Source organism: Syngnathus acus, chromosome 21, assembly GCF_901709675.1.
Source record: "Syngnathus acus chromosome 21, fSynAcu1.2, whole genome shotgun sequence".
Taxonomy (NCBI): Eukaryota; Metazoa; Chordata; class Actinopteri; order Syngnathiformes; family Syngnathidae; genus Syngnathus; species Syngnathus acus.
The window spans coordinates 13,977,675-13,998,225 of NC_051105.1; the positions used below are offsets into that span (position 1 = coordinate 13,977,675).

Consider the following 20,551-nt stretch of genomic DNA (forward strand, 5'->3'; position numbering starts at 1 on the left):
ACATGGGTACAGGCTTTTTTCCAGCATCAACATGCCATTTTTAGGGTGCGTATTATACATGGGGGCGCATTATACATGGAAAAAAACGGTAGTCTCCTAAAAACAATGTGTTCATATCCATGAGTGTTATGTACATACAATGAACTTGAAATGTTGATGTTTCTCTCATTCTTTTTAAGTTGCACTCAAGGCTCTGTCGGTCAGTTCTGTGAATGCTCCATTGGCAACAAAGATGAACATTCCCTGAGAAGATATTGTTTGAGCCAAAGTGGTATGGAATGTGAGAGTCATGGAGACTGTGTGTGTGGAAGATGTCAGTGCCACACAACAGCAAGTGGAGGCAGTTACTACGGTGACTTCTGTGAATGTGACGACGAACATTGTGAGAAGTTCCAGAATAAATTATGCGGAGGTATGTTTGTTTCTTTTACATGCATTTTCTGTACATGGAAGTGTTCAAACAGAGGTAATCTCAAAACGGTACATCACCAATAACACTAGAGAAATGTTTATCCAGACTTTCTCTCCGACACCTGCCCTCTCCTGCATTACAGTTAATGAACTTGTGAACAATTTTAACACTAAAGTTACAAATTTTATTGATGCCATTGCACCAGTGAAGGTGATCTCTGGCAAGAAGAAATCTCCATGGAGAAATGACACCCTGGTTAGAATCAGTAAAAGAGAATACCGAAAAGCTGAACGCAGGTGGCGAAAACCAAATCTCCTGGTTCATTATGACATCTATAAAGAGAAACTTCGTATTTATAATCTGGAATTGAGAAATGCAAGGCAGTCTTTTTTCTCTGACATCATCTCCAAAAACAATAATAATTCCCGTGCCCTGTTTGCTACTGTCGACAGGCTAACAAGCCCTTCTGTGTCAGTAGCCTCTGAACTTCTATCCACCAGGGCCTGCAATGAATTTGCCTCCTTCTTCACAGACAAAATTCTGAAAATTAGACAAACGGTCACTACCTCCATTGCAGGTACAGGATATGCGTCGGCACACAACTCAAATTCACTTGTGATGGCATGACACAATTTGTTCCAATCAACCATAAAAACCTGGAGGACATAATACAACATCTGAAATCCTCCTCCTGCTGCTTGGATATTCTGCCAACGAGCTTTTTGAAAACAGTTTTTAATTGCATGGCCTTAGATCTCCTGCACATTGTAAACACATCACTTGTCTCAGGTGTGTTCCCACAGGCCCTGAAAACTGCAGTCATCAAGCCACTCTTAAAAAAGAATAATTTAGACAATTCAGTGATGAATAACTACAGGCCCATATCAAACCTACCGTTCTTAAGTAAAATCATTGAAAAAGCTGTTTTTAAGCAGCTGACTAATTATATGGCACTAAACAACTCTTTCGATGACTTTCAGTCAGGTTTCCGACCGCACCACAGCACTGAGACGGCTCTCGTTAAGATCTTCAACGACATTCACTTAAACACAGACAGTAGCAAAATCTCAGTCTTAGTATTACTGGATCTCAGTGCTGCATTTGATACAGTTGACCACAACATTTTACTAGAGCGTCTGGAGAACTGGGTGGGAGTTTCAGTCATAGCACTTAAGTGGTTTGAATCCTACTTAAAGGACAGAGACTACTTTCTGTCTATAGGTAACTACACATCTGAACATACTTGTACAAACATAACCTGTGGGGTCCCCCAAGGTTCAATCTTGGGGCCTCTACTATTTAATATTTACATGCTCCCACTAGCTAAGATTATGGAAGAAAACTAAATATGTTACCATAATTATGCGGATGACACACAAATTCACATCACCATATCACCAGGAGATTATAATCCCATACGAACACTGATTAAATGCATTGAACAACTCAATGACTGGATGTGCCAGAACTTTCTCCTATAAAACAAAGAGAAAACTGAAGTAATTGTTTTTGGAGCCACAGATGAACGATTAAAAGTCACCACTCAGCTTCACTCAGTGATACTAAAGGGCACAAACCAAGCTAGAAATCTTGGTGTAGTTATGGACTCAGACTTGAATTTTAATAGTCACATTAAAACTATTACAAAGTCAGCCTACTACCACCTGAAGAACATATCAAAGATTAAAGGTCTTATGTCTCAGCAAGACTTGGAAAAGCTTGTCCATGCTTTTGTTTTTAGTAAACTTGACGATTGTAACAGGGTTTTTGCAGGCCTTTCTAAAAAGTCAATCAGACAGCTGCAGCTGATTCAGAATGCTGCCGCTCGAGTTCTCACTAAAACAAAAAAAATAGATCCCATCACTCCAGTTCTGAGGTCCCTACACTGTCTGCCAAAGAATTAATTTTAAAATACTTTTATTGGTTTATAAGGCTCTGAATGGTCTAGGGCCTAAGTATATTTCTGACCTGCTGATCCCTTACAAACCATCCAGACCTCTCAGATCATCTGGCACAGGTCTGCTCTCTGTTCCCAGAGTCAGAACCAAACAGGGAGAAGCAGCGTTCAGCTTCTATGCTCCAAATATTTGGAACAAACTCCCAGAGACGTGCAGGTCTGCTGTAACTCTCAATGTATTTAAGACAGAACTGAAGACTTCTTTGTTTGCTGCTGCCTGTTAGAGTGGTGCTCACTCTAACTTATTTGCAAGAACCACATGGGAGACAGTATGCCCTTGGAGCACTTGCAAGTGGAGAATTCGTTCGTCACTGTGCATACAGCGATGTTCGAACGAAGTCTGACTTAGGCCTCTTGCAAAAGCATATTTATTGAGAGAAAGAGGGTGGGGGTGAGAGTGGACAGGATGGGGGTGAACCCCTGGCCTCAGGTCAGCAGGGGGTGTTTTACGATGTTGCGTAAACAGAACAACTTAGATTGCTTCCTCTATAGCTGGTCAATCAGTTCAAAGGATCTTAGCACTTTGTTCTACTACTTTGTTAAGACAGGACAAGTTTGGTTAATAATTACAGGCTACAACATAATGATAGGATCAAACTAATCTATCAACCCTAACATATCCCTCCTGTTTATCATATGATTATGTCACCCCAATCAACAAACACAAGCAAGAAAATATAATGAAGAAAGAAGAATAGTAAAAATAAAAAAAAATAAAAAAACAGAAACAGTACATCATTGTATCCATCACTTGCGAGGCATTTTCGATGGTCAAATCATCAAGTTTCTGTAAAACGTGCTCAGCTAAACAGCATCTACGCAATCCACGTTTCGCAGCACATTATAGTCATCACATCCGACATGCCTGAGAAGTTGTATTTGCACCTGTGCTACGTTAGAAGACACAGATCTTGATACAGCTGACTTCAAACATGAGATAACACAGGTCGTAAATGAGCACAACAATCACAGGAGTCACAAGTTTCAACAGCAGTTGCCACCAGGCGCCAGAGAATAGCCATGAAAAGAAATCCCATTGATGTGGGATTTCGTCTTTTGTCATGGCCTGCTGTAAGTTCTTCAGTGAGTTCATGGCATCGTTGATGTGAGTGTCATTAAATCCTGGAATGTATGTGCAACAGGAAGTCCCAATAATGTGGCACATGCCACCTTGCTCTGCAGTCATTAAGTCCAGAACCATCCTGTTTTGCAAGACCATTAGTCCAATAGCCTGGATCTCTCTGTTTTGTCCATCAGCGAGAAAGTCACAAAAGATTGAAAATAGTGCAGTGTCTCTATGAAGAGTGATTGTTTTCCAACTCCGATCCAAGGAAAAAAGCGTATGAACGACTCTGTCTCCGACGGACCATACTTTGTGGCTGTCAAGGACATTTGCACCCCAGATGGGGTAATGTGGTTCAAAGGTTGCAACAGCCCTGCGTCGACGTCCAGGAGAGTTGTGTGCCGTCATCAGCTGATGATGTTGTATCCTGTAGGTGTGGTCGGTCGCCCACACTCGTGCACACACTCGTCCACTTGGCGGGCAGCATCGGACAACTCTTGTGACCACAAAGCCACGAGCCATTCTGAATGAATTAGGCCCCGTCCGATGGTGCAGCCATGTTGGTAGGAGAGCCCTGACCACATGAAATGGCTCTCCTATCATGGCACTCAGCGGTGATGTCCAAAGCTCCCATCCAGTTTCCTCCTGGAGAGCAGTCGTTAATGCATTTGTGGGTTTCATTTCCTTGGATGAAACACGTGTAGTCCATTCCAGGTAGCCTTTTTGTTTAAGCCACTTGTGGCATCCTTCGTCCTCCAACAGTCACATTGAGATTAATCCAAAAGAGTTCGATCACAGGTTCCTTTCTGTGAGTCCAGGGCAGTAGGGGTAGCATCACTGACTGTGACAGCACGGTTTTGAAATCCAACTCCTCCCGCATTGGTCATGCATTTCGTTTCAGTCATTGCTCTGGCCTCCAGGTGAACTTGCGTGGAGGAAGGGGGGGGGGGGGGTTGGAACACACATAGCATCCCTCCTGTGTGTGGGATCTCACAGTGAACTTTACATACTGGTACCAAGTGTTGGTTTCGTATGGGTTTCTGGGGTCCCATGACCAGTCCTCAAAGTTCTCATCATGTGACCATCTTTTTCCTCGGTCGACATTGTCACTTGGTCTATTCAGATAAGTCAATAGACCATAGCACGCTTCAACCACAACGCAGCAGAGGATCCACCTGGCATGTGGAGTCCCCCTTGCTACTAGGTTGGCAGAGACACCGATATATCCCATTGCCTAGTCAGAGTGGGGATCGCTGGATTCTTCACCAACATTGAGATGCCCCACCCTAAACGATGAGGCCCATTTGTAGTCAGACTTTGCCACCACTCCGAAAATGGGGTCCAGCACTCTCTGTAACTTCCAGTGGCTGAGGTGAAACCAGCTGGGCCTTCCAGCAACGTTCAGTGCAGTGGGGGTAGTCAGGAAGACTTGGAATGGTCCCTCCCACAATGGCTGGCCCAGTTTGTCCTTTTTGACGACCTTTATGTTGTCCCAGTCTCCTGGCTTGGAGCGGTTGTTGACCTGTGGGGAAGAAAGATCAGGCGGCAGTAAATTTGCATTTGACACATCTTTCCGTTTGAATGCTTTGATCATGCTATGTACCAAGGACTGTTCTTCGTCTGCTTTTTGCAAATCTTGTATCATTCACCAGTCAATTTTATTGCCCTTTTGAACTGGGCAAATAGGAGTGTTTGCGAGAAGAGTTTGAGCACTTCCTAATGATTCCTCCTGACCAAAGACCATTTATGACAGGGGTTATCCCATTTATTGCCTCCTGTTTTAAAGGAGATTCTCTGATCTTGGTTACTGGAAGAATGGACCGTAAGTCCTGTAGCAGATGGTTCCTTTGCCCACCTCCTTATCAGTTAAAAAAATGTCGATTAACCAGGGAAGCGCATAAACACGTGCCCTTAACAGCTACACCACTTCCTCATAGCTTCTTTATTAAATTTTAATCATCTTCCGATTGTTTACAGCAAAGGTTTGAGAAAAAAATTAACTTAATGGTATGACGCCAAATGTATTAGAGAATCTATGTTATAAAGTGTTGTATTATTACTATCTTTCACTATCTGTCCTACTCCCTCCCTCCTTCTGAGGCTTGGCGACGCCCATGCCTCACACCTTGACAAACATTTTGGGAGGATGTGTTCTTTACTACATATGATTCTATCATCATTTAATTTGACTTTCTTTCCAAAACGCTTCATAGTTTCCCAGTTCACACATCTTCTGCATGTGTTACTGGTTCTCCAGTTTTTTGTCTCTAGTTAATTATCAATCCAAAAGCAACTTTTTTTTTCTTAGCAGTTAACTTGCTCAAAATCACTCTTTCTTCAAAGTTGCTCAACTAATTTCCAACAACGTCAACCATTCAACCTGTATTTTCCTTTCCTTCAGGCAATCATTCACCCTTGCTCATTTGCACCTCACACAGTCTCCAAAAAGGAGTCTTTTCATCACATATTGGTCCCACTCTTTTCAAGCTCTTCACACAACATTCATGTATCATAATTTTTTCCTAAGGTGCCTGATAGAACAATCCACCAATAAAAAAAAAACTCAACACAAAAAAACTACTGGCAAATTAATCAGAATTTTTCTTTGTTTTTAAATTTAACCAACTCAATCTCTCGGATTTAACTCACATATACACTGCTCAAAAAATTAAAGGAACACTTTGAAAACACATCAGATTTCAATGGTGAATTTTTTTTGGGGGGATATCTATACTGATATGGACAGTTTAATGTCTCAGGAACAAAAGGATGCCACATCTTTTGATGGAAATAAAAGTTTTCAGCCTACAGAGGGCTCAGTATACAGACACCCCAAAAATCAAAGTGAAAAAATGATATGGCAGGCTCGTCCTTTTTGCCTAAATTCAATTTCTGCAACTCAAAATTATTTTCAATATCTTGTGTGGCCCCCACGAGCTTGTATGCATGCTTGACAACGTCGCGGCATGCTCCTAATGAGACGACGGATGGTGTCTTGTGGGATGTCCTCCCAGATCTGTCTAAGGGCATCAGTGAGCTCCTTTAAAGTCTGAGGAGCAACCTGGCGGCCTATGATGGATCGAAACATTATGTCCCAGAGGTGTTCTATCGGGTTTAGATCAGGTGATTGTGAGGGCCATTCAATTGTGTCAATTCCTTGATCCTCCAGATACTGTCAGCATACTCTTGCCACAATAGGCCGGGCATTGTTGTGGATCAGGAGGAACCCAGGACCTACTGCACCAGCGTAGGGTCTGACCATGGGTGCAAGGATTTCATCCCGATACCTAATGGCAGTCAGACTGCTATTCTCTAGCCTGTAGAGGTCTGTTCGTCCCTCCATGGAAATGCCTCCCCAGACCATCACTGACCCACCACCAAACCGGTCATGCTGAATGATGTTGCAGGCAGCATAGCGCTCTCCTTTGCTTCTCCAAATCCTTTTACGTCTATCACAGGTGCTTAGGGTAAACCTGCTCTCATCTGTGAAAAGCACAGGGCGCCAGTGGCGGACTTGCCAATTCTGGTGTTCTATGGCAAATGCCAATCGAGCTCCACGGTGCTGAGCAATGAGCACAGGGCACACTACAGGACGTCGTGCCCTGAGGCCACCCTCGTGAAGTCTGTTTCTGACTGTTTGGGCAGAGACATTCACACCAGTAGCCTGCTGAGGGTCATTCTGTAGGGCTCGGGCAGTGCTCAACCTGTTCCTCCTTGCACAAAGTAGCAGATATCGGTCCTGCTGATGAAATGAGGACCGTCTACGGCCCTGTCCAGCTCTCCTAGAGTAACTGCCTGTCTCCTGGAATCTCCTCCATGCTCTGGAGATTGTACTGGGAGACACATCAAATCTTTTTGCAACAGCACGCATGGATGTGCCATCCTGGAGGAGTTGGACAATCTGCGCAACTTCAGGAGGGTTAAGAAATCGCCTCATGCTCCCAGTCGTGATAATGACTCTAGCTACAGCCAACACTTGTGGAAAAACAGTTAAATAAGATCAAGAGGGAGGAACTTGAAATGGCCTCCACCTGCAAAATCAGTCTTGTTTTGGGGACCATCTCGTTGTTGCCCCTCTAGTGCACCTGTTGTTAATTCCATCAACACCAATGGAGCTGAAACTGATTAACAACCCCCTCTGCCATTTACCTGACCAAAACCTTATCAGAAAAGTCTAATTGAATTCATGCCATACCCTGATAAAAACTGTTCCTTTAATTTTTTTGAGCAGTGTAGAAGTTAATATAATCTTATAACACAGCCAATCAATTATTCCTCTTAAATGTAGCAGTGCACTGTCTTAAATTCACAATTTTGCTTCATCCAATTCCTGAAAACATGTTTTCTCTGTCTTTCGAATTTGTCATCAGGGCGAGACACTAATGAGCACAAGTGTGAACCAGTTTCTGCCCACAGATTTCTTTCTTTTTCTCTCTTTTGTATTTTTCAAAATTGTTTCTGTTTTGCGGTGCAAATTGGATAGACCACAGTCTAGAAATTTCTTTGCACTAAAAGTTTAGCCAATTTCATCATTTTAACACATACGCGCACACACATGTACAGCTCTCGCGCGCGAGGGGTGGGGGCCCGGCACCAATGATTCGTCACAGGCTGGCCATTTCCTGCAGTCGATCATGAAGCCGGTTCCCGCCCACACACGCGAGGACAGCACATTCTAATTCTTTATTTATCTTTTAGAAGCAAGTTGCAATTCTTTACCACTTGATTTGCAAATTTTAACTTTAGTGTGTACACACAATTTGATCTCTGGTCATTTGTCACTGGGCATACAATCAGCATTGTCATACGTCTTGTATGTACAGGAGTTCTAATAATCTAGAAAATGTTCTAATAATCTGACAATGACATGTTTTGCTGTCATATGGGTGAGGCTTCAGGTCTTCTAAATTTGGATACATGATTTGCATAGGAGCGGAAGCTCCTCTTGCCCCTTTGCTTGAGCCGCGGCTTGAGCTGTGGCCTTGCACCTGCGCACTGGGGCCTTTTTGTGTTCTGGTCTGACAAACACTTGTGACCTCATCACTTTTCATCTTTCTATGTTTTGTCTCCTGAATTTGTTCTCTTCTCTTTTGTGAAGCTTTCAACCACACTCTAGCGCATTTCATTGATCTCTCTTTTCTTTCCTTTCTCAGTTACTTTTCTTCCCAGCCATACTCTCCTCCAAAACTTCTACCACTTTTTCCACATTTCAACATTCAACTTTCCTTCTGCTCCATACTTTTTCTTCCACTTCGGCATGTATTGCATACAATTAAGAAATCTACTCGCCATGTACTTCTCATCTCTTTCAAGAGCTTCTTTATTTGGAGATTTGCAGTTTTCATTTCCCATCTTAATTTGGTAGTTTTAGTTTTTTCAAATTTTTTCATGCAGGTTTAAGAGAGTTCAAGAGTTCAAGAGGTTTTTTTTTTTTTTATTCGCCATGTTTGAGCGTGCCAAACAAGGAATTTGACTTCGGTAAATCACAGCCTCTGTTCAACATTTAGGTGACTAACAACACTCAGGACATGTGAAAAATGGCAAATATTCTCAAACATCCCCTGATCTTAAACTCCCAAGAGGGCAAGGAAGAACTCAAAACTCCAGCTAGGGGAACTGAGAAACCTTGAGAAGAGACCACAGATGGGAAGGTCCCTTATCCAGGATGACCAGGCTGCAATGGATGCAGAGAGGACACAAAGTACAAACAGTGTAGACAAATTCAAAAAAAGTGTGGAGAGCAGGATGTTATTGCACAGTAATGACTCTGAGACTCTAAGAGTGGTGTGAGTTCATCAGAGCAACAGCCTGGGGGAAGAAGCTGTCTCTGTGTCTGCTGGTTTTGGCGTACCGAGCTCTATAAAACCGTCCGGAGGGGAGTAGTTCAAACAGACTGCAACCTGGGTGAGAAGGGTCTGTAGAGATGTTCCTTGCACGTTTCCTGGTCCTGGAGAGGTACAAGTCTTGGATAGATGGGAGGTTGATCCCAATTATCTTTTCTGCAGTCCTGATTGTCCGTTGCAGTCTGTGCTTGTCTTGTTTGGAGGCCGATCCAAACCAGACAGTGATGGAGGTGCAGAGGACAGACTGGATGATGGCAGTGTAGAAGGTCTTCAGAAGCTCTCGCGGCAGGTTGAACTTCTTGAACTGTCTCAGGAAGTACAGCCTCTGCTGGGCCTTCTTCCGGACAGAGTCTATGTGGCCGGTCCATTTCAGGTCCCGAGAGATTGTGGTTCCCAGGAACTTGAAGGTGTCCGTGGAGAGAATAGTATTACTGCGGATAGTGAGGGGTAAAGGTGGTGAAGGGTCTCGCCTGAAGTCCACTGTCATCTCCACGGTCTTGAGCGGGTTCAGCTCCAGGTGGTTTTGGCTGCACCAGTGGACCAGCCGCTCCACCTCCTGTCTGTACGCAGTCTCATCACCGTCCTGGATCAGTCCGATGAGAGTGGTGTCGTAAGCATACTTCAGGAGCTTCACAGGAGAGTCACCTGAGGAGAAATCTTTGGTGTAGAGAGAGAAGAGCAGTGGGGAGAGAACGCACCCCTGAGGGGCTCCAGTATTGGTGGTCCGGGTGTCAGATGTGATGCCCCCCAGCCTCACACGCTGTCTCCTGTTGGTCAGGAAGCTGGTGATCCACTGACAGGTGGAGGCAGGCACCGCAAGCTGGATGAGCTTCTGTTGGAGGATGTCAGGAGTAGAGATGCACCGATCCGATATCTGACGTCATACGTCAGCAGCACGTGTGCTGCGGGACGCGGGCTACGTCATACGTCAGCAGCACGTGTGCCGCATGCCACGAGAGTTTTCTAAACAAACGCAAACATGGAGCGAACGAAAGAGTCAGCTGTGTGGAGGTACTTTAAACTGAACACGCCAACTAGCTCGATGGCAGTTTGTAATGTCTGCAAAGCTAATGTTGCCAGGGGTGGTGGTAGTACTGCCAGTTATAGTACTAGTACTAAGTACTAAGCAGAGCTTGTTTTCAGGGAGCACTTCTCGTTGCTGCTTAAATGAGCATTTAGAGCATCAACAGGTCATGAGTGGTGTGGAACGGCACCTAATGTTTACATGTTTACTATTTATTTTAATATTTGGTTACTGTGTGCTTCATCACCCTTTCTATATTTGCCCAGTGCAGTTTCAGCTGCAACATTTGTATTTTTTTTTAAGAAGTTTGTATCCTAATTTACTTGAATTTAAATGCTGATACACTTTATTGCTGCTGTTGCACAATTTTTGTTACAAATAAATAGTTCATTGCATTAATCTGCTTTATCTTGTTACATTTTGTCTTAGGAATGAACTGTGTAGTCATGCCTGATGCCATTGCCTTTAGTCTTTTCTGTTCCACATGTAGAGGTATGTAGCTTGTTAAGTCAACCATAATATCGGATCGGTATCGGGTATCGACCGATACGCAAAGCCACGGCATCGGTATCGGTATCGAAACTGAAAAAGTCGGATCGGTGCATCTCTAGTCAGGAGCGATGGTGTTGAACGCCGAACTGAAGTCCACGAACAGGATCCTGGCGTACGTTCCTGGGGAGTCCAGGTGGTGCAGGATGTAGTGCAGTCCCATGTTGACCGCATCATCCACCGACCTGTTTGCCCGGTAGGCAAACTGGAGGGGGTCAAGCAGGGGGCCCGTGGTTCAGTACTAACCTCTCGAAAGATTTCATGACCACAGATGTCAGTGCGACAGGTCTATAGTCATTCAAACCTGTGATGGTGGGCTTCTTGATATGATATGATAGATGGCGGCGCGTGCATACGCAGCGACCTCTCTCTGTCCTGCCCGAACGGTGTTTTGTTCGTCTAATGAGTGTTTGTCCGGCAGTTTTGTGTGTTCGTCTCGTCGTATTGAGTCGTGCTACAAGTACGGCAGGCAGGTTCTGCTCGACATCGGCGAAAGCGAGTTTTGTCGAGTTCTGGACTTTGATGCGGGGACATTAAAGGAGCTCGGACTGCTACGTCCTGAAGCGTCGCCGGACTCGTCTGCTATTCCTCCCCCGGTTAGGAAGCGTCGAAAGCGGTGTGCGAGGAGGCTGAAGAGGGGCAAGCGTGGGGGCGTCCGGGCCAGGCTGGCGGCCAACCCAGCTCGCCCGGCCGTGCCTTCCATTCTTCTGGCGAATGTTCGATCGCTGGACAACAAAATGGATTACATTCGCTTGCTGAGATCTACGAACCGGACGGTGCGTGACTGCTGTGTGCTCGTGTTCACTGAGACTTGGTTGACCGTCAACATTCGGGACTCAGCTGTACGTCTGGAGCGGCTAGCGTGCTATCGGGCGGACCGGGCCATTGTACGAGGGGGAAAATCTCGTGGAGGTGGAATATGCGTCTACATCCGTGACGAGTGGTGCCGGGACTCTGTGGTGGTATGCAAGCACTGCTCGCCACTGGCGGAGTTTGTGATCATTAAGTGCCGTCCTTTTTACCTGCCAAGGGAATTTACCGCGATTCTGCTGGTCACGGTTTACATCCCGCCTTCCAACATCGAAGGCGACAGGGTTGCGGCTCTTAGTGAACTGTACCAGGCTGTCAGTGAACAACAGACAGCGCACCCTGACGGTTTCACCATCTTCGCTGGGGATTTTAATCATGCTAACCTGAAGTCTGTTTTTCCGAGGCTTCACCAGCATGTTGATTTTCCTACACGTGGCGACAGCTTCCTGGACCTGGTCTACTCTTCGCATAAAGGAGCTTTCAAAGCCGCCCCCCTCCCCCATCTTGGACTTTCTGACCATATCACTGTTATGCTTTTGCCCGCATACAGACAAAAGGTGAGAACATCCAGACCAGTTCGCAAGCGGGTACGGGTGAGGCCTGAGGCTGCCTCTGATGCGCTTCGTGACTGCTTTGGCTCTACTGACTGGGACGTGTTTAGGAGGGCTGCCACTTGCGACGGTCGGGCGGACATTGAGGAGTATACTGACTCTGTTTCCTCCTACATCAGGAAGTGCATTGATGATGTGACGCACTCAATATCCGTCGTCACTCGGGCTAACCGGAAGCCATGGCTGACAGGGGCTGTCTTCAGGCTGCTGAGGGCCAGGGACAAAGCCTTTAGAGCGGGGGATGAGGCTGGCTTGAGGACTGCGAGGGCCGACCTGTCCCGGGGCATCAAAGAAGCGAAGAGGGCGTTCTCGTGCAAAATTACCGCCCACTTCAAGGACAGCAGGGACGCACGGAGCCTTTGGCAGGGCATTCAGACCATCACGGACTACAATCCCGCGCCGCAGAGCTGTGGGGGCGACGTCCGTCTGCTCAATGACCTCAACCGCTTCTTTGCTCGCTTCGACGCTCAGAACAGCACTTGCCCGCCGAAGGCCACTCCCCCTTCCCACGAGCTGCCCCTGTGCCTCTCCGCCGACAGCGTGAGGAGGGCGCTTGCCGCTATCAACATCCGTAAGGCGGCATTGATGATGTGACGCACTCAATATCCGTCGTCACTCGGGCTAACCGGAAGCCATGGCTGACAGGGGCTGTCTTCAGGCTGCTGAGGGCCAGGGACAAAGCCTTTAGAGCGGGGGATGAGGCTGGCTTGAGGACTGCGAGGGCCGACCTGTCCCGGGGCATCAAAGAAGCGAAGAGGGCGTTCTCGTGCAAAATTACCGCCCACTTCAAGGACAGCAGGGACGCACGGAGCCTTTGGCAGGGCATTCAGACCATCACGGACTACAATCCCGCGCCGCAGAGCTGTGTAGGCGACGTCCGTCTGCTCAATGACCTCAACTGCTTCTTTGCTCGCTTCGACGCTCAGAACAGCACTTGCCCGCCGAAGGCCACTCCCCCTTCCCACGAGCTGCCCCTGTGCCTCTCCGCCGACAGCGTGAGGAGGGCGCTTGCCGCTATCAACATCCGTAAGGCGGCGGGCCCGGACAACATCCCGGGTCGAGCGCTGAAGGACTGCGCTGGTGAGCTGACGGGTGTCTTCACGGACATCTTTAACACTTCCCTGCAGCAGGCCATCGTCCCGTCGTGTTTCAAAGCTGCCACCATCGTACCTGTGCCGAAGAAACCTGCTCCGTCCTGCTTCAATGACTACCGCCCCGTGGCACTTACGCCCATCATCATGAAGTGCTTTGAGCGGCTTGTCATGGAGCACATCCGATCCGTTCTCCCCCCCACCATTGACCCCTTCCAGTTTGCGTACCGAGCCAAACGGTCCTCTGAGGATGCCGTCTGCTCTGCCCTCCACTCGGCCCTCACCCACCTGGAGGGGAGGGACTCGTATGTGAGGTTGCTGTTTGTGGACTTCAGTTCTGCCTTCAACACCATTGTGCCACAACGTCTCATCAGCAAACTTGACAAGCTGGGCCTCAGTACCTGCCTCTGCAACTGGCTACTGGACTTCCTCTGTCAGAGGCCACAGGTGGTACGTGTTGGCGACAAAATCTCCGCCAGCATCACGCTGAGCACGGGGGCCCCCCCAAGGCTGCGTGCTCAGTCCGCTGCTCTTCACCCTCCTGACACATGACTGCACTGCCACCTACAGCGACAACCGCATAGTGAAGTTTGCTGACGACACGACTCTGGTGGGTCTCATCACCAAGGGAGACGAGACTCAATACAGGCTGGAGGTTGACCTTCTGACCACGTGGTGCAGGGACAACAACCTCCTGCTGAACGTCGACAAGACCAAGGAGATTGTTGTTGACTTCCGGAAGGGTCACGCCCAACACCTGCCGCTGACCATCGACGGTGCTGTGGTGGAGAGAGTGAGCAGCGCCAGGTTCCTGGGGGTGCAAATCAGTGAGGATCTCTCCTGGTCCACCAACACCGCATCACTGGCGAAGAAGGCCCAGCGCCGCCTGTACTTCCTTCGGAAACTCAGGCGAGCGGGCGCTCCTCAGGCCGTCATGACTACATTTTACCGCGGCACCATTGAGAGCGTCCTCTCCAGCTGTATTGCTGTTTGGGGTGGCAGCTGCACTGACTACGACTTGAAGGCCCTGCAGCGCATAGTGAAAACGGCTGGTAAGACTATTGGTGCTTCTCTCCCCTCCTTGAAGGACATTTACACCTCCCATCTCACCCGCAAGGCGACCAAGATTGTGAGTGATGTGAGTCACCCCGCTCACTCTTTGTTTGATCTTCTGCCCTCTGGGAGGCGGTACAGGAGCCTGCGCTCCCGCACCACCAGACTCTCCAACAGCTTCATCCTCCAGGCTGTTAGGATCCTGAACTCGCTCCCCCTTTCTGCGTAGCGTCCTGTTCTTTCCTGTCTGCTGTATGCACACTGGCTCGGTTTTGCTCCTCTTATTTATTGGGTTATTGGTTTATTATTTATTCATCGCTCATTTTATTTATTTATTATTTTTTATTTATTATTTATTGTTTGTGCCTTCTTGTTTTTATTTTGTGTCGTCTACTTGTATGTCTCGTCACCGTGGGATAGAGGAAACGGAATTTCGGTTTCTTTGTGTGTCTTGCCATATGAAGGGATTGACAATAAAGCTGACTTTGACTTTGACTTTGACTTCTTGGCCACTGGAACGATGGTGGAGCTCTTGAAGCACGAGGGCACCTCACACAGCTCCAGAGAACGGTTGAAGATCCGTGCAAAGGTTGGCGCCAGCTGCTCAGCGCAGACTTTCAAGCAGGAAGGTGACACGCCGTCTGGGCCCGGTGCCTTCCTGGTCTTTTGTCTCCGGAACATCTGGCGCACTTCCTCCTCGCGGATCTGGAGTGCGGGCGCGGCCTCTGCAAGAGAGAGAGTGGGTGACAACGTTGATAGAGGTGTGGACAGAGCAGTTGTGGGGAGAGGTGAGTATGTAGATTGTGCTGCAGGAAGTCCCGTTGTGTGGGAGGACCGATCAAACCTGCAGTAGAACCTGTTTAGCTGGTTAGCAAGCCTTGGGCTCTCCACAGGACGGGGGGTTCGTTTCTTGAAGCCCGTGATGCTCTGCAGACCTTTCCACACTGTTGAGGGATCAGGGTTGGCAGAGAGGTGTCTCTTCAGGTTCTCCCCGTAACACCTCCTGTCTTTCCTGACCTCTCGGTTCAGTGTGTTTCTGGTCTGCTTGAACAGGTCGCGGTCGCCGCTCCTGTAGGCCTCCTCCTTGACTTTGCACAGCCTCCTGAGGTTCGGTGTAAACCAAGGTTTGTCGTTGTTGTACGTGCAGAAGGTCTTAGTCTGCACACACAGATCCTCACAAAAACTGATGTATGATGTGACAGTGTCAGTGAGTTCATGCAAGTCTGAAGTTGCAGCTTCGAAAACTCCCCAATCGGTGCAGTCAAAGCAGGCTTGGAGGTCCTGCCTTGACTCCACTGTCCACTTCCTCACAGTCCTCACCACAGGCTTAGAGGTTTTTAGTTTCTGCCTGTAGGCCGGGATCAGATGAACTAGACAGTGGTCCGAGAGTCCTAAAGCTGCACGAGCCGCAGAGTGGTACGCATCCTTGATCACGGTGTAGCAGTGGTCCAGAGTCTGTGCCCCTCTGGTGGGACACGTTACGTGCTGTCTGTATCTGGGGAGTTCGTGTGCGAGGTTCGCCCTGTTAAGATCACCCAGAACAATGATTAGTGAATTTGGTAGAAGTTTCTCCATGTCTGTTACCTGGTCAGCCAGCATCTGCGTGGCTTCACTCGCACGTGCGTGTGGTGGAATGTAAACAGCCGCCATGACGATCGAGGAGAACTCCCATGGTGAATAGAACGGCCGGCAGTTTATGAAAAGTGTTTCTAGGAGAGGGCTGCAAAACTCTTTCAACACCGTGACATCAGGACACCAACGTTCATTAATGTAGAAACAGAGACCACCTCCCTCTGATTTTCCGGAGAGCTCCGCGCTGCGATCTGCCCGCGTTAGCCGAAACCCCGCTGGCTCCACGGCGTGGTGGGGGGTTCGTTCGCTGAGCCACCTTTCAACAAAGCACAGCGCGGCGGATCTGCTGAAGTCCGTGTTCCATGAATATTATATTTAAATTGACCTTTCAACAAATTTCTAGCCTGTGTTATTTGCTAGTACTGCTCTTTAGTCAATTTATCCTACCAGTCACACTCTCAACCTCGCAAGTTTTTTATCCCTGCCTACGCGAAGTCCTCTTTAAAAAAAAACAAAAAGAGCTGCTTCATCCAGAGGGGGACTCTACAACACCCCCTCCTTCCCTGGGAACTAAAGACAACATTCCCGTTACCCAGCCCTGCCAACGCGAAGTAGTACTCTTTAGAACAGTGGTTCTCAAATGGGGGTACGTGAGATTTTACAAAAATATATAAAAACGTTTGAGAACCACTGCTCCAGAAGAGCCACTTCATCCAGAGGGGGACTGTACAACATCCCCTCCTTCCACAAGACTTAAGATCTTCTGTCCTGCCTATTTACTTGTACAAACCGGATTCAGTTGGAGTTGGGAAATTGTGTAAAATGTACATATAAAAACAAAATACAATGATTTGAAAATTCTTTTCAACCTATATTCAATTGAATACACTACAAAGACAACATATTTAATGCTCAAACTCATAAAGTTTATTTTATTTTTCAAATAATAATTAACTTAGAATTTCATGGCTGCAACACGTGCAGTAGAAGGTGGGAAAGGGCATGTTTACCACTTCGTTTCATCACCTTTCCTTTTAATAACACTCAAACGTTTTGGAAGAGAGGAGACAAATTCTCTTAGCTTCTCATGAGGAATTCTTTCCCATTCTTGCTTGATGAACCGCTTCAGTTGTTCAACAGTCCGGGGTCTTCCCTGACGCATTTTACGCTTCATAATGCGCCACACATTTTCAATGGGAGACAGGTCTGGACTGCAAGCGGGCCAGGGGAGAACCTGGACTCTTTTACTTCGAAGCCACGCTGTTGTAACACGTGCAGAATGTGGCTTGGCATTATCTTGCTGAAATAAGCAGCGGCGTCCATGAAAAAGACGTCGCTTGGACAGCAGCATATGTTGCTCGAAAATCTGTATGTACTTTTCAGCATTTATGTTGCCTTCACAGAAATGTAGGTCACCTATGTTGCCTTCACAGAAATGTAGGTCACCTATTCCATGGGAACTAATGCACCCCCATACCATCACAGATGCTGGCAGTCCGGATGGTCCGCTTCCTCTTTGGTCCAGAGGACACGACGTCCAGTGTTTCCAAAAACAATTTGAAAAGTGGACTCATCAGACAACAAAACTCTTTTCCATTGTGCATCAGTCCATTTTACATGAGCTCGGGCCCAGAGAACCCGGCGGCGTTTCTGGATGTTGTTCATAAACGGCTTTTGCTTTGCATGGTAGAGTTTTAACCCGCACTTACTGATGTAGTGACGAACTGTATTTACTGACAGTGGTTTTCTGAAGTTTTCCTGAGCCCATTTGGTGATATCCTTTACACACTCATGTAGGTTTTTAAGGCAGTGCCGTCTGAGGGATCGAAGGCCACAGTCATTCAGTCTTGGTTTCCGGCCGTGGCGCTTACGTGCAGTGATTTCACCAGATTCTCTGAACCTTTTGATGATATTATGGACTGTAGATATTGAAATCCCTAAATTCCCTGCAATTTTGCTTTGGGAAATGTTGTTCTTAAACTGTTCAACTATTTTCTCACGCAGTTGTGGACAAAGTGGTGAACCTTGCCCCATCCTTGCTTGTGAATGACTGAGCATGGTTGGGGAGGCTCCTTTTATACCCGATCATGGTACCCACCTGTTCCCAATTAGCCTGATCACATGTGGGATGCTCCAAATAGGTGTTTGATGAGCTTTTCTCAGCTTTCTCAGTATTTTTTGCCACCTTTCCCAACTTCTACTGGACGTGTTGCAGCCATGAAATTCTAAGTTAATTATTATTTGGCAAAAAACAATTAAGTTTATCAGTTTGATCATGAAATATGTTGTCTTTGTAGTGTATTCAATTGAATATGGGTTGAGAAGGATTTTTAAATCGTTGTATTTTGTTTTTATTTACATTTTACACAATTTCCCAACTTCAACTGAATCCGGTTTTTACATTTTCCTGTGCACTTTTACGCGTTTCACATCACACAACTTTAGGATTTTTATTTACTTGTCCCCTGGTTCGTTGCACTTCCGGATCCCGTCAATCCACTGTTGTCAGACGAAGGCAGACCTAAGATGATGGCCCAGCGAAGAATTTTCTTCCCAGGTCTTTCTTTTCCAGGTCCTCCTAATGGACGCTGGCTTGTCGACAGTGCAGCACGTCCTCCCCGTCGGTCAGCAGTGGGTATGTTGGAATCCGGGTCACGGCACCAAAATGTTAGAGTGGTGCTCACTCTAACTTATTTGCAAGAACCACATGGGAGACAGTATGCCCTTTGAGCACTTGCAAGTGGAGAATTCGTTCGTCACTGTGCATACAGCGATGTTCGAACAAAGTCTGACTTGGGCCTCTTGCAAGAGCATCTTTTTTGAGAGAAACAGGGTGGGGGTGAGAGTGGACAGGATGGTGGTGAACCCCTGGTTAAATCATAGCATGGGGTGTTTTACGATGTGTAAACAGAACAACTTGGATTGCTTCTTCTGCAGCTGGTTAATCAGTTCAAAGGATCTCAGCACTTTGTTCTACTACTTTGTTAAGACAGGACAAGTTTGGTTAATTATTACAGGTTACATTCCAACATAATCATAGGATCAAACTAATCTATCAACCCTAACACTGCCTATTGCTGATTTTACCTTAACTTATACTGCACTGTAACTCCGTTCCTGTTTTATTTTGATTTTTACTCATTTTAATTTTAATCAACTGTTTTGAATGTTTTTTAATGTTTTTAACTGTGCCTTGATGCTTTTAATGTTTTCTTTGATGCCTTTCATGTCTTGTGTGAAGCACTTTTGATTGCCTTATTGCTGAAAAGTGCTATACAAATAAACTTGCCTTGCCTTTTATATACCGTTTTCTTCCATGTATAATGCGCCCCCATGTATAATAAGCACCCTAAAAATGGCATGTCGATGCTGGAAAAAAGCCTGTACCCATGTATAATACGCACCCAAATTTTGACTCTACTACTTAAGTCCGTAAACGTAAAATTATTTCAGAAAAAAGATCATCTTTGGGAACAACCGGTGGTTATTCTGCCGGTCAGTATCACTGCGCATGCGCTAGCAAACTCGATAGCGAAGAAATGTTTCGGATTTGTGTAGGGTACATTGTGACAGCAAACGAGCAGGTGATCGAGCAAGCGTCTGATACGAGAGCATTGTGTTCGTATGGAGCGTGTTTGAAGTGAACAGCAGAGAAGAAAGGAACAAGGCAAAGTGTTGTGAACTAAAATATTACCTGTAATACGCATTTAGGTAGAGAACTGAACTCTTGCTCTTTATATAGCTGACGTCAAAAAATATATATAATTTACCCATGTATAATGCGCACCCCAGATTTTAGGACAATAAATTAGTTAAATTTTGCGCATTATACATGGCAAAAAACGGTAAATACATAAAAATGGGAGTCATAGTGGGGCTAAATAATATTTAAAAAAAGCTAAGGGGTTATTCATTTAACTTTAACAAACTTTAATAAAGAATTTATTAATAAACTTTAATAAATACTCAACTCCATACTTAACCATACTTATCCATGTCAAGAACAGGATGACTAAATGCAACACAAACAAGTTTTATTGCTAGTGGGATAAGGGGAGGTGGAAGACTCGAAAAAGCAGGAAGTCCACACTGTCCTGTAACAGGGAACAGGATGGAGCACTGACCGTAGCGTCAGCTGACGAGTGTTGTGGGAGCCGACAAGGACAAAGGGTCAGGCCATGCGGCATTCGGAGCAGGTTGTTTATCTGACCTGCAAAGGCAACAGGAGTCAGACGTGAGCAAGCGAGCAGCATCACAGACGATCTGACAATAAATTACAGGAGAGGTCTGTTTAAATAGGGGACTGAATGGACAGATAATAAGGAGCAGGTGACAAACAATTCGTGTTGATTTGCGTGTGTGTCATGGAAGAGTACTACTTGGCCGAGAGGAACGTGTGTGGCAGAGGAGAGCAGTCCTTGGGACAGATGGTGCGGACATGTGAAATTCCACTTAAACTCAACGACAAATAAAGTACAGTAGTCCCTCGTTTATCGCGGATAATTGGTTCCAAAAACCACCCGCGATAAGTGAAATCCGCGAAGTACGGTCACCCTCTCATCTGTA

At 46.4% G+C, this 20,551-nt stretch overlaps 1 protein-coding gene and 1 long non-coding RNA gene across 7 annotated transcripts in view; one reads left to right on the forward strand and one right to left on the reverse strand.

Moving 5' to 3' along the window:
- Positions 1-20,551, forward strand: part of itgb2 (integrin, beta 2) — a 134,358-nt gene that overhangs the window by 91,342 nt on the left and 22,465 nt on the right. For all 6 annotated transcript variants that reach the window (XM_037280633.1, XM_037280635.1, XM_037280634.1 and 3 more), the window contains one exon: positions 180-412. In XM_037280633.1, coding sequence (XP_037136528.1) covers positions 180-412 — 233 coding nt within the window. The remainder of the gene's footprint in view (positions 1-179; positions 413-20,551) is intronic.
- LOC119139746 lies at positions 8,135-11,459 on the reverse strand. Its single transcript, XR_005101444.1, has 3 exons — positions 11,334-11,459; positions 11,091-11,094; positions 8,135-8,145 (listed from the first exon to the last, which is right to left on the reverse strand). It is a non-coding gene; the product is annotated as an uncharacterized LOC119139746 (long non-coding RNA).